The sequence below is a fragment of the Lepidochelys kempii genome, chromosome 24, assembly GCF_965140265.1.
Source record: "Lepidochelys kempii isolate rLepKem1 chromosome 24, rLepKem1.hap2, whole genome shotgun sequence".
NCBI lineage: Eukaryota > Metazoa > Chordata > Testudines > Cheloniidae > Lepidochelys > Lepidochelys kempii.
This window is the reverse complement of record NC_133279.1, coordinates 13,976,895-13,990,970: the sequence shown is the minus strand read 5'-3', so window position 1 is coordinate 13,990,970 and position 14,076 is coordinate 13,976,895. Positions and strand designations below refer to the sequence as shown.

Below are 14,076 nucleotides of genomic sequence, written 5' to 3'. Positions count from 1 at the left end.
CCTTGCTCCGCACAGGAGTTTGGTTGACTGCCAAGAGTAGGGATGGATGGATGGAAGGATAGATAAGAGTACATGGGGATAGAGAGATCGACAGATAGATAGATAGATAGATGCAGGGGGTGTATGGAGATAGATAGATAGATAGATAGTGTGACGCTCTGTACCTCAGGGGAACACCCTACACCCCCATGTTCATCTTTATAATATGATTGTGTGGGATCCAATGCAAAGTTTGTCATGTTGGGTGTCTTTGAAGGCTCGTGATGCACTGAGCATGGGTGTTACAGGATGTTATAGTCATTGTTACAGGAATGTTATAGTGAGGTTACAGGTTATAATTTCATGTCTGGAGTTATGAGACTGAAAATGTATCCTCATGGCTTAAAGCAAGCCCAGGCCAAAACTCTCCCAGAGCAGAGGGGCAGTTCACACCTTGTCAGAGCATGGACGGGGCCAGCCCAGCCCAGCCTCACGGGAACAGTGGACGCTGGCCCAGGCAGCAACAAACGAATCTGAGCAAACCCCGCCCTGAGCGCAGCAAGTGGCCGCACTGTGAAGTGCTGGTGCAAACAGCCCTGGGAGCTGCGCCCCTCGTTGACGTGTTTCTTTCCAGCGCTGGGGCCCTCAGACCCTTGAGGGAGTCACCCCCTTCCTTGGGGCAGTTTGAAACTGCAATGAGCTAATGGTCCCCTGACTCTGCATCTGCATCTGAAGAAGTGGGTTTTTACGGAATGCATTTTGCTTTTATTTCATTTGACCAAATCTGACTTGTTATGCTTTGACGTATAATCACGTAAATCTACCTTTCTAGGTAATAAATCCGTTTGTTTATTCTACCTGAAGCCGTGCGTTTGGTTTGCAGTCACGGCAAAGTGTCCTGTGGCACCTAACAGACGTATTGGAGCTGAAGCTTTGCTTGGTGAATGCATCATGACCTGCATCCGACGAAGTGGCTATTCACCCACGACAGCTCACACTCCAATCTGTCTGTCAGTCTATCTGGTGCCACAGGACACTTTGCCGCTTTTACAGATCCAGACTAACACGACCGCCCCTCTGGTACTTGGTTTGCAGTGTGTCAGAACTGCCCTTGGGAGAACAAGCCTGGTACATATCAATTTGTTTGTTCCATTGACGGTGCCCAGGGGCCCATGTCCACAGCCTGACCCTCTCCCTGCCCGAGAGCCCATGGGTGTTTTCCCCTCCAGCGCGCCCAGCTCTGATCCAGCCCCAGGGCAGGGCCTGGCTGGCTTGATGGGACACGGGGCCTTTCCCTGCCAGGGCGCCCAGCTCTGATCCGGCCCCAGGGCAGGGCTGGCTGGGTCCGGCAGGGCAGGGATTAGCTGTATCCCTGGGGTGGAGACATCTGCAAACCCAAACCCACAACGGGCACTAATCGGCGCCCCCTGTTGGCCGCCCTCGTGGAGCTGCTGAATGGGCCATGGAGCCTGAACTCCCAGCTCCCCATGGATGCCGGGAGCCACGAGCCACCCCAGAAGACAGGGACCCAGGGGATTAAAAACACCAGCTCCTCCCAGGTCCAAAGGTCACTTTGCTGGGCAGGGAGCACCCGGCAGGGCCTCCAAAGGCTGAATGGCACCGGCTCTGCCCGGGTTCAAGGGTAGCTGGGGGGGCAGGGGTGAGAGCAGAGAGCCTGGGCCTGTTACACAACCCCACAGAGGGTTCCTACCGCAGGTGTGGGCTCTTCTCCTGGCCGAAGCCACCAGCACGGGCCCTAGAGTCGTTCCGGGAACACGCCAAGGAATCGGCTCAACTGGTGCTGAGGTGCAGCTGGCTCTGAGGGTGGGACAGCCAAGTAACAGCTTCACTCGCTCCCTGGAGCACAGTGCCCCCAGATGAGCCCCCTGCAGCACAATGTCCCCTGCAGCATCACATGGGGGCCAGCACTGATGCGAGGAGGTCTGTCTCTGTCCCAGCCTTGCCATGGCACGTGAGTACTTCACCCACAAGGGGTTGCTGTTCCCATGCCTGGATTACTCCCCCGAGGTGCTGAACTACGTGGAGAATGAATTCCAGGTGCAGGACGACGACGTCTTCAACGTCACCTACCCCAAGTCAGGTAGAGAAGAGCGGGGGCAAAGTGGAGTGTGTGTGCGGGAGTGGTGGAGGGGCAGGTGTTCCTGACACACACAAGGACATTAGATGGAAACACCAAACATTGCAGCGGGAAGGTTGCAATGTCACATGACCTGATTTCCTAGATGCCAGACCCCAGGCACACATACCCCCAGCCGAGAGCGAGACAAAACAGGCTGCTCTTTGGGGGACCTAACTCGCCCACCTGGTGCTAGGCTGGCTCTCTGCAGACGCACTCTGATCACAGGCTTTCTCCAGAGCCGCCGGCAGGGCCAGGAGACCCCTGAAACAGGGAAACAAGACCTTCGGATCTTAGCACTGTCAATTCAGCTCCGTGAATGTGGTGTGGGGGCTGGGAACCAGACTCCTGGATCCGATCCCCAGATCTGGGAAGGGGAGTCTGGTGGGTTAAAGCAGAAGGTCTGGGAGCCAGGATGGGACTCCTGGGTTCTCTCCCCAGCTCTGGGAGCGGAGAGGGACCCAGTGAGTCGAGGGATTATTTCAGGCCCATTAACCCTTTCACCCCCAGGCACTAACTGGATGCTGGAGATTCTGAGTCTGATCCGTTGTGATGGGGACCCCAGCTGGGTGCGCAGCGTGCTGAACTGGGAGCGGGCGCCCTGGGTGGACAACCAGAATGGGCTGAAGGCTGCCCTGAAATACCCCCCGCCCCGGCTGATCTGCTCCCACCTCCCCGTGCAGCTCTTCCCCAAGTCCCTGCAGCGCTCCAAGGCCAAGGTGAGAGGCAGGAGAGCAGGGGCTGTGGGTTGGGATTGAGGGGCACCAGCAGGGCTTTGCGTCAAGGGCTGCTGCTGGGTGTGAGTTACACCAATGTGGGCGTGTGAAAGTGCAGCCAGCGGGACTGGGCGATTCCTTCTCCCACCAGAGAGGGTGGGGAAGCGATGGCCCGGGGCGGGTGGCTCATCGCTGGGCTCACTTGGCACTCCCCTCCCCCAACTGGTAGCATGACGCCCCAGCAGTGACCCCCCCTCCTCACCTCTCCCCAGATCATCTACACCCTGCGCTGCCCCAAGGACGTCCTGGTCTCTCTCTACCACTTCTCCAAGCTGCTGCTCCTTCTCAAGGACCCTGGCTCACTGGATTCCTTCCTTGAGGACTTCCTGAGCGGGAATGGTGAGCAGCACCCCGGGCCCACAGGGGCCACCCTGGAGCCGGACGCCTGGGTTCCAAGCAAGTCACAAGTGCTTCAAGTTTGTGCATCCCCAGCAAGCTCTGACCAGCCCTTTGCCCAGAGCCCGGCACAGCTCAGAGCCCCCCTCCCGTAACAGCCGCAGCACAATCAGGGGTCTGCAAACACCGCTGACCTCCAGCCCCCACTCTCCTCCCAGCGCCAGGATGGAACCCGGGTGTCCCAGCTCCCAGGCCCCTGCTGTCCCCGGCAGACCAGGGTGGAGGGGCCGGGTGGAGCCGGGTCTGGGGTCACCATGCCGCTGTCCCCTGCACAGTGGCCTATGGCTCCTGGTTCGACCACGTCACCGGCTGGATGGGGCTGAAGGGGAACGAGAACTTCTTCCCCATCACCTACGAGGAGCTGCAGCAGGTAGGGAAACCCCACCCTTTGGGCCACGCCCACACATAACTCCGCCCCCTGATGACACCCACACATAGCCCCGACCGAAGGCCTCATCCTCCCATAACCCCGACCCCTGTGGACATGCCTGCACTTAACTCCGTCCCTGAGGCCATGCCCACATGTAGCCCCTCCCTGTGGCTATGCCCACATATAATCTCGCCCCTGGGGCCATGCCAACATGTAGCCCCTCCCTGTGAGCCTGACCCACACTTAACCACGCCCCAGGCAGCCGACGTGGCTTGTGGCCAAGGCCCTCTGCCCTCAGAGGCGTCTGTTTGTCTGGACCCAGTGGGGAGCAGTACCTTCCAGCTGGGGAACTGAGGCACCCATGGACCATAATAAAGTCACCCCAGATCCCACCCTTCATGGCAGCGGGTGTCTCCCCCAGGATCCACTGGGCAGCGTGCGGAGAATCTGCCACTTCCTGGGGAAGGAGCTGAGTGAGGAGCAAATGGCCGCTGTGGTGGAGAACGCCTCCTTCCAGAGCATGAAGGGGAACAAAATGTCCAACTTCTCCCAGGCGGAGGACCAGTACATGGACCACCAGAAGGGGGAGTTCTTGCGGAAAGGTGAGTCCAGGGTGGGGGCTGCGGGCCAGGATTAAGGGACACTGGCAGAGCTGAATGAGGCAGGGCTGGGAGACCCAGGGCTGCAGGTCCGGAGTGAGGGGCATGGGCAGAGCTTGCAGGGGCAGGACTGGGGAGCAGGGGCTGTGGGTTGGGAGTGAGGGGCACCCTAGACCATGTCCCTGTGGTTTGCAGGGATCTGCGGCGACTGGAGGAACCATCTCTCGGAGGCGCAGAGCCAACGATTCGACACCGTTTACCGGGAGCGGATGCAGGGTCTGGGCATGACCTTCCCCTGGGACTGACGGCCCTGCGCCCGCCACGTCTGTGCCCGCAATACACCAGCCCCGTGCCACCCACGTGCTGCTGTGCTTAGTGTGCCCTGGGAGATGCCCCCTGAGGCAGCGTCACTGGGCTGGGGCGTGTGACCAGCAGGGGGCAGCACCCACCCGTGGGCACCCATCGGGCAGATCTACATTTTTACTAATACGTGTGAACAAAGGGTTTCTTACTAAGAACAAAGACAGACACTGTAAATCTTGCTTTTGCCTAAACCAGATCGGTCTGTTGGGATAAGGGGACTAGAGAAGAGCAGTTAAAGTCTGACTGGGCACGGTGGGAATGTAATATACGAGTGCACACTTGAAAACTGCCTCAATTCCTTATCTCACGGCAAGGCCAAACAACCAGTTGGGGGGCAAGGGGAACTGGGGGTTCGGCATTTTTAGTAAACACTAAAAGCCAAAGAACGGCCTTGCCTTGGCCAGAGCACACCCTCACTCCTTACCCCTCCCATGGGCTACAAAAGGGGTGGGACAAAGACCCCAAGTCAGGACACATGACCATAGGTTGCAATGGGTGGGGCTAGGGTATATTTCGGTCTGCTAAGAAGTGGGTGTGACGGGTTGGATCACAGAAACCCGTTTGGGGCTGCCAACTGATGTGCCAGACTACTTCTGCCCCTGCTTTCCCTGCCAGCTAAGGACTCCAGCACCCTGTCTCGCTGAGCCAGACACGCCCGTCTGCTCCAACACAGACCCCGGGTCTGAACCACGGGCCCCAAAGCTGCTGACTTAGCTGAACGCAACTTCAGAAGTGTTCCTGCCTTTACCACTCAGGTGCCCAACTCCCAGTGGGGTCCAAACCCCAAATAAAATATACCTTCTTACTATATGTTCCATTGTATGCATCCGATGAAGTGGGCTGTAGTCCACGAAAGCTCATGCTCTAATAAATTTGTTAGTGTCTAAGGTGCCACAAGTCCTCCTGTTCTCTTTGCGGATACAGACTAACACGGCTGCTACTCTGAAACCTAAGGTTACTTCGAAATCAAGCCAGTACACAGCCAATATTCAGCACTTGGAATACAAAAATGATACATGCCTACAAATAGGATTAATAGATTCAGTAGATCATAACCTTTACACAGATATGTTACATGGCATGAGTAGCATAAAAGATATTCCGGTTATGTCATAGCTATATTCATAAGCATACTTTCCTAAAGGCTTATGCGAGGCACCGTCACTGGGGGAATGGGGACTAGGAATGGGGAACAGGGACACAGACAAGGCTCTGCGGCGTCAGAGCTGGGAAGGGAACGCTGGGGAACAGACTCCGCTGGTGTGTAGAGTGATGGATATGTCTGCTTGCATCTAACCCCACTAAACATCGCATTGCCCACATGTTGGACTTGTGATCTTCTGCTTTCTGTGTGCATGACAAGAACTAGGGGAGGGGGTGAAGGGAAAGCCCTCTAAGAGAGCCCACTCCCCTCCCAGAGCTGGGGATAGAACCCAGGAGTCCTGGGTCCCCTCCTGGCCTCTCTGGGCTGCACTGTGGTGCCCCTGCCTCAATAACTCCGTATGTCCATCCTGTACAGCCCAGACCACATCAGGCCAAGTCTGGGCTGGGATCCAGGCAGCGGAGCTGGAACAGTTTGTACGGTAGGGGTACTGAGAGGCACTGAACCAAACTGTAAACCCTGGATATAATGGAAACCACTTCAAGCCAGGGGGTGCAGCAGCAACCCTGCACTGCTAGTCCCAGCACTATGGACAGGGTGGAGGGGCAGAGTTAAGGGGATTTCAGGCAGCATCTTCACTCTACATTGCCACGGGAAGCATCCCCCAGCCCGGTGACTGGGTCCCAGCTGGGCTTGGCTCTTGACCTGGGGATTCACAGGGCTCTGGGGGCAATGCCCAGCCCAGCGCTCAGCATAGGAGCTGTTTTCCCAGCACAGGGAACCCAGGGGGTCTGATTCCACCCAGCCGAGTGGGAGCTGGGGTGGGTCTGGCCCCGCTTTAACTCTTTGAGTTCTCAGCACAGCCTTCAGATGGGGGGGTTCTCAGCCCTGGGGATGGGGGGATGGGTGGGCAGTGGAGTGGCTGGGGGAGCAGGGAGGGTGGGGTAAGAGACGCAGGGGCAGCAAGAGGGCGAGTGGCCCCAGTGACTCCTATGGAGACACGTACACACAATCCCACGCACAGACCTACACACACTCTCTGCCGGTGGCCAGGGATGGTGCGCACACCCCCACATTCCCAGTCTCTCCCCGTCTAGACACCACGGACAGTTCCCTTCACCTCAGAGAGATGTCAGCAGCGACCAGCTTGGAGCAAAGCCAGCTGAGCCCTTTAGCCGCTGTGTCTGCAAAAGAGAGACTCGCTCTGGGGCAGTCGGATGGGACCAGGGACCTTTCCCCTCTGCGGGGGGACCAGCTCCGGTCTGGCCCCAGGACGTGGACTGGCTGGCTCAAGGGGGATGGGGCATGGGACATGGGGCCTTACCCCTCCAGGCTGGCTTGGGGGCAGGGGCAGTACAGGGATTAGCTGTATCCTTAGGGAGAAGACAGCTGCAAACCTGACCCCACAAGAGGAACTTGGGGGGCGGGGAGGGAGGGATAGCTCAGTGATTTGAGCATTGGCCTGCTAAACCCAGGGTTGTGAGTTCAATCCTTGAGGGGGCCATTTAGGGATCTGGGGCAAAAATTGGGGACTGGTTCTGCTTTGAGCAGGGGGTTGGACTAGATGACCTCCTGGAGTCTTCCAACCTGGAGATTCTATGATTCTATGAATTGACTGGTGCCCCCTGTTGGCCACCCCAGGAGACAGGTTGGGGTCTGAGTTCCCACCTCTCTGTTGGCAGGGGGTGGCGACCCAAGCTGGGCGGCTTAAACCCCCACACTCCAAAGCCTGGTAACCATCCCCCACTGCCATGAAAGCACACAGATCAGTGACCCCTCCCCGGGATGGGAATGGCAGGATCTGACACACACCTGGCCCCTCCACTCCGACACAAAACCTCAGGCACCTGAGGCAGCTGGGAAGGGGTGCAGGGACCTGCCAGACACAGGCCACCCAGAGTTATGAGCTGCCTGGGATGACGCAGGGCCCTGGGAGGTTAAAGGCACCAGCTCCTCCCAGGTCCAAAGGTCTCCGTGCCTGCCAGGACCTCCAAAGACTGAACGGCTCTGCTCGGGTCCAAGGGTAGCTGGGGTGGGGCAGGGGGAGAGCAGAGAGCCTGGGCCTGTTACACAACCCCACAGAGGGCTCCTACCCCAGGCGCTGGCTGTTCTCCCGGCTGCAGACACCAGCACGGGCCCTAGAGTTGTTCCGGGAACACGCCAAGGAATCAGCTCAACAGGTGCCGAGGTGCAGCTGGCTCTGGGGTGGGACAGCCAAGGAAGACCCTCACCCTGCTCCCTGCAGAGCCGAGCATCCGATTGCCAGGCTGAGGCACTGGAGTCTCCTGACTTTCAGGAGAGTGGCCCCCACACCACTCCCTGCAGTATAGCTCCCCTAGTCGTGCCTGGGGTCCAGCACTGGTGCTGGGAGGTCTGTCTCTGTCCCAGCCTTGCTATGGCACGTGAATACTTCACCCACAAGGGGTTGCTGTTTCCATGCCTGGATTACTCCCACGAGGCTCTGAGCTACGTGGAGAATGAATTCCAGGTGCGGGATGACGATGTCTTCAACGTCACCTACCCCAAGTCAGGTAGGGGAAAGCGGGGGTTTGGGACGGGGGGTTTCCTGACACACACATGGACACCAAACCTGGTAGCTGGAAGGCTGCAATGTCACATGACCTGATTTCCTCAATGCCAGACCCCAGGCACTCAGACTCCCCAGCCCTGTGTGAGAGAAAGCAGGCTGCTCGCTGGGGGTCCAAAGCACCCACCTGGCACTAGGCTGGCTCTCTGCAGCTGCACTCCGATCACAGGCTTTCTCCAGAGCCGCTGGCAGGGCCAGGGGACCCCTGAGACAGCAAAACAAGAGCTTTGGATTTAGGACTCTCAGTGCACCTCAGCTGGGGGCTGGGAGCCAGGACTCCTGGGTTCTCTCCCCGGCTCTGGGAGCAGAGGGGGACTCAGCAGTTGAGGGGTTGTTTCAGGCCCATTAACCCCTTCATCCCCAGGCACTAACTGGATGCTGGAAATCCTGAGTCTGATCCGTTGTGACGGGGACCCCGGCTGGGTGCGCAGCGTGCTGAACTGGGAGCGGGGTCCCTGGCTGGAGACTCACCTGGGGATGGAGGTTACCCTGAAATACCCCCCACCCCGGCTGCTTTGCTCCCATCTCCCCGTGCAGCTCTTCCCCAAGTCCCTGCAGCGCTCCAAGGCCAAGGTGAGTGGTGGGAGAGCGGGGGCTGCGGGTCAGATTTGAGGGGCACCGGCAGGGCTGTGCGTCGGGAGGGGGGTGAAATCAGGGCTGCTGCTGGGTGTGAGTTACACCAATGTGGGTGTGCGAAAGTGCAGCCAGCGGGATGCGGCGATTCCTTCTCCCTCTGGAGAGGGTGGGGAAGTGACGGCCCAGGGTGGGTGGCTAATCACTGTGTTCACTTGGCACCCACCTCCCCCAATTGGTAGCATGACGCCCCAGCAGTGACCCCCCTCCCCACCTCTCCCCAGATCATCTACACCCTGCGCTGCCCCAAGGATGTCCTGGTCTCTCTCTACCACTTCTCCAAGCTGCTGCGCCTGTTCAAGGACCCTGGCTCACTGGACTCCTTCTTCGAGGACTTCCTGAGCGGGAATGGTGAGCAGCACCCCGGGCCCGCAGGGGCCACTCTGGAGCTGGGCGCCTGGGTTCCAACAAAGTCACAAGTACTTTGAGTTTGTGCATCCCCAGCCAGCTCTGACCAGCCCTTTGCCCAGAGCCCGGCACAGCTCAGAGCCCCCCTCCCCAAACAGCCGCAGCACAATCAGGGGTCTGCAAACACCGCTGACCTCCAGCCCCCACTCTCCTCCCAGCGCCAGGATGGAACCCGGGTGTCCCAGCTCCCAGGCCCCTTTTGCACCTGGCAGACCAGGGTGGAGGGGCCGGGTAGAGCCGGGTCTGGGGTCACCATGCCGCTGTCCCCTGCACAGTGGCCTATGGCTCCTGGTTCGACCACGTCACCGGCTGGATGGGGCTGAAGGGGAACGAGAACTTCTTCCCCATCACCTACGAGGAGCTGCAGCAGGTAAGGAAACCCCACCCTTTGGGCCACGCCCACACGTAACTCTGCCCCCTGATGACACCCACACATAGCCCCGACTGAAGGCCTCATCCTCCCATAACCCCGATCCCTGTGGACACCCCTGCACATAAAAGCGCCCTGTGGTTATGCCCACATATAATCCTGCCCCCTGGGGCCAGGCCCACATGTGGACATGCCTGCACTTAACTCTGTCCCTGAGGCCATGCCCACATGTAGCCCCTCCCTGTGGCTATGCCCACATATAATCCTTCCCCTGGGGCCATGCCAACATGTAGCCTATCTCCCTGTGAGCCAAACCCACACTTAACCACGCCCCAGGCATCCGACGTGGCTTGTGGCCAAGGCCCTCTGCCCTCAGAGGCATCTGTTTGTCTGGACCCAATGGGGAGCAGTACCTTGCAGGTGGGGAAACTGAGGCACCCATGGACCATTATAAAGTCACCCCAGATCCCACCCTTCATGGAAGTGAGTGTCTCCCCCAGGATCCACTGGGCAGCGTGCGGAGAATCAGCCACTTCCTGGGGAAGGAGCTGAGTGAGGAGCAAGTGGCCGCTGTGGTGGAGAACGCCTCCTTCCAGAGCATGAAGGGGAACAAAATGTCCAACTTCTCCCAGGCGGAGGACGAGTATGTGGACCACCAGAAGGGGGAGCTCTTGCGGAAAGGTGAGTCCAGGGTGGGGGCTGCGGGCCAGGATTAAGGGGCACTGGCAGAGCTGAATGAGGCAGGGCTGGGAGACCCAGGGCTGCAGGTCCGGAGTGAGGGGCATGGGCAGAGCTTGCAGGGGCAGGACTGGGGAGCAGGGGCTGTGGGTTGGGAGTGAGGGGCACCCTAGACCATGTCCCTGTGGTTTGCAGGGATCTGCGGCGACTGGAGGAACCATCTCTCGGAGGCGCAGAGCCAACGATTCGACACCGTTTACCGGGAGCAGATGCAGGGTCTGGGCATGACCTTCCCCTGGGACTGACGGCCCTGCGCCCGCCACGTCTGTGCCCGCAATACACCAGCCCCGTGCCACCCACGTGCTGCTGTGCTTAGTGTGCCCTGGGAGATGCCCCCTGGGGCAGCGTCATTAGCGCATCTGCAATAGGCAGAGCCGGCTGGGCCTGTGTCCAGCAAGAGATCGGCTCTGGATTCTAAGAAATAAAACCGGGTGACATGGCAGCCGGAACTTACACACACACACTCTCTCTCCCCTGCCCCCATTCCAAGGGGCGTGATTGCTGGTGACCCACTTCCCAGGTAGCGCCCGGCAACACCCCCAGGGCCCAGGATGCTGTCACCCTAGGCAAGGAGGCATCAGCCCCACCCAGCTCCGCCCCTAGGGAAGTCAATGGCAAGACAGGGCCAAAAGGGTGATCCACTGGAGGTAGCCTGAGCCCTCGTGTGCAGGGGCCCATGGGGATGTGGTGGGGGGGCTCCCCACACCTTGGAGTCCACGATGCGGAGGGTGAGTCCATGGGCCATCTCAACAGCATGAGGTGTTGGCAGGATCACAGGGCTCTGCTGGGCCATGGAATCCCCTCCTGGCTAGCGCAGGAACCCAGCAGATCAGCCCGGTCCCCAAACTGTCCAGTTCCATCCTCGGAGAAGTGGGGGAGTTAGCCCCCAACACCAATTGGGGGGCTGTTTATTAGGTGTGCCTCATTACAGGAGTGCCTAGGACCCCAGTCACGGCCCAGGACCCCCTTGCGCTTGGTGCTGTACAAACACAGAACAAACAGGCAGTCCCACCCCAAAGAGCTGACAAGCTAAAACAGGAAGCACCAGGTGGAGACAGACGGACAAACTGGCTGGCGACTTGGTGAGCATCCGGCACTGGTCAGCGTGACAGGCAGCTCACTAGTGGCCGAACTGTTGTCAAGTGTTTTGCCGGTCTCCCGGCCATGGCAAGATTGGAGGGTGACCACAGCGGCCTTGCGGATGGCTCCAGGTGTGGGGAGAGCGCGGAGGGGCTGGCTCGGGAACGGGCCGCACTGGTGGCCAGGCAGGCAGGCCTATGGGCAGCAGGAGCCGACAGCTGAGAGCGCTGGAGAGACGCTGGGCAGGGCAGGCAGTGGGTGGGAAGGGCCTTGGGAGAAGCCAAGTGGCCTGTGTCACAGTGCTGGGGACGAGGGAGCCAGTGGGGGCTGCAGAGAGGAGCATCCCCACGTGGGCAGAGCCCCAGGCGCGAAGGGTCTCGCCAGCAGTTTTCTGAGCGTAGGCCCGAAAGCTCATCCCTGCCGAGTTCGCCCGGCTCTACGTTCGCAGCTGCCCATGCGCGACGGGGGCTCACCCAGCCCAGCTGCCCAGGCCTCCGGCCGCCTGCCTCTGCACCCGGCCCAGGCTGGGCTCCTCCTGTTTGCCCACGCGGCAACTGGAGATGGATGCGCTCGGCCCAGCCTGGCCAATGGCTGACTCACTCCTCTGCTCGGTGAATATTGGCCGTCAGGGCGGAGGGGTGTTGTCCCCATCCTGCCTGTCCTTGTCCTGAGCCCAGGGCCCGAGGCAGAGGGCGATGTGGCCACCTGGGCTGCACCGCCCCCCCCCGCCCCCACAGCATCACCCGATGCCCTCCCAGGGCAGCAGCACATGCCCTTACGACAGGAGAATGTCGCACAGGGCAGGGCTCTTGCCTGGCTCTGGGAGGGGAGTGGGGTCTAGTGGTTAGAACAGGGTCAGGGGTGCGTGCTGGGCGCCAGGACTCCTGGATTCTCTCCCCAGCTCTGGCAGGGGAGTGGGGTTTAGTGCTTACAGCCACCTGTGCCCCTCCCACACCTGCTCTTGTAGGGGCTGGGAGATGGGCTGGGCCCTGGGTCAGAGGCTCTTCCCACCCCACCCCCCCCACCCCCAAGGAAGGAGGATCCCAGCTGGGATTAGTTGAATAAATGGGGCAGCAGCCCTGTATGCCACAGGGATCTGCAGCTGCTTAACCCTTTAGTGTCTGCACGTGGAGGTGGGACCTGATCAAAATGGAATGGAGGATGATGGAAGAATGGGATCGGGTGGGTTAGAGCAGGGGGATGGGAGCCAGGACTCCTGGGTTCTATCCTGCTCTCGGTGGGAAAAGGCAGGTGTTGGCTCCTTTGTGAACCCCAGGCTGAGCAGCTGCTGCCAGAGCCTTTTGCATACCTTGGGCCATGGCCTCCGTTCTGGGAGGGAGGTTTAACTTGAGGTATATTGGGGGAGTCCTGTGGCATTGCTGGTCCTTGTATCCAGATGCCCCTGAGCAGCTCACTGCATCTCAAAGCCTGGCCTGGAATCACTCCAGCCCCAAGCACCAGCCCCTAGCTCCAGGTTAAGGACATGAAGGTCTTTGTGTCCCCCAGTGCAGGGGGCTCGGCTCCCATCTGAGTGCTGGGGTCCGGGGCTGTACTGGGGCAAGGGGGAACCAACCAAAAGGAGCAGGGACCGCTCCCCCACATGAAATCAGACCCTTTTGAAGCAGCCGGTTTGCGTTCCACCCAGTCCTCCAAGGGAGAACGTGGGATGCCGAGATAACCTCCCACCCTGCAACCCACTCACCTGACCAGCTTGTCTCAGGCGTGGTCAAAGGGAGCCTAGAGTGTCCACTCCAGCGGTGGCTGCATCTCAGCGCCGGACGAGCCATCCCCATGCGGTGTCACCATGCGGCTGTTCCCTGGCTGCCCTGCCCCAGAGGTGGCTGCAGCTGTGTTCCAGCCCAGAGAGAACCACTCTACCTGATCCCACCCTGATACGACTCGGTCCAGTTCTGTGCTTCCCATGGCCGGGCGGGCGGGGATACTGTCATTGTTGGATGAAAGTAATAATTAATACATTTATATTATGGGGGAGTGTGAGAAAGATTGGCCCAGTACAGACCCCAGATTTGGCCTGACCATTAAAAACAAATATGCCTCCCAGCTTGCTGAGTCTGTGCTAATCGAATTATGCCTGTCTGTTCACGAGGTCTATGTTAATTGTAGAAGCACATCCTGAAACATCCTGTTCTAAAGTGATAAGATTATCATTAAGGACAGCTACTGTTACAGCTGTTTTCCCAAACTCAAGAATGAGATCTGGTAAGCCCCACTCTTGCGTTTTTATCCTGCTTGTTTTCTTTTCATATGTAACAAGTGGCCGTGGGAGCCAGCTGAGGTCACTGAATTAGAGTGAACTGCAAACAGAACGGGGCAGACAAACCCCAAAAGCTGGTGGATATTCCAATACTTAGATTTACCAGCCCGCAGAAAACAGCTTCTATACGACCTTACCGCACGGGTTTCTCAGAAGTCAAACAACACAGTTCCCTTCAAGTCCCCAGCCTTAGGCCTCCCTCCAGACACACATGTCAGATATGATGATGGTGGCTGAACATCTTATCTCACCATCATAAATAA

The 14,076-nt window shown here is 59.1% G+C and overlaps 2 protein-coding genes across 3 annotated transcripts; both read left to right on the top strand.

The window, feature by feature from the left end:
* The first annotated feature begins 1,886 nt into the window (after positions 1–1,886).
* Positions 1,887–5,417, top strand: LOC140902581 (sulfotransferase 2B1-like). Its single transcript, XM_073322807.1, has 6 exons — positions 1,887–2,080; positions 2,627–2,835; positions 3,105–3,231; positions 3,564–3,658; positions 4,080–4,260; positions 4,453–5,417. Exons 1-6 carry the CDS (start codon positions 1,945–1,947, stop codon positions 4,560–4,562), a joined length of 858 nt encoding a protein of 285 aa, XP_073178908.1. The 5' UTR covers positions 1,887–1,944; the 3' UTR covers positions 4,563–5,417.
* Positions 5,418–7,727: 2,310 nt separating this feature from the next.
* On the top strand, positions 7,728–10,919 carry LOC140902580 (sulfotransferase 2B1-like). 2 transcript variants are annotated; one of them, XM_073322805.1, is made up of 6 exons: positions 7,728–8,253; positions 8,674–8,882; positions 9,167–9,293; positions 9,626–9,720; positions 10,221–10,401; positions 10,594–10,919. In XM_073322805.1, the coding sequence occupies exons 1-6, from the start codon at positions 8,118–8,120 to the stop codon at positions 10,701–10,703; spliced, it is 858 nt and encodes a 285-aa protein (XP_073178906.1). In that variant the 5' UTR covers positions 7,728–8,117; the 3' UTR covers positions 10,704–10,919. The 2 variants fall into 2 exon arrangements, with proteins under 2 accessions (XP_073178906.1, XP_073178907.1); XM_073322806.1 differs by having other exon boundaries at positions 7,730–7,910.
* Positions 10,920–14,076: the final 3,157 nt, after the last annotated feature.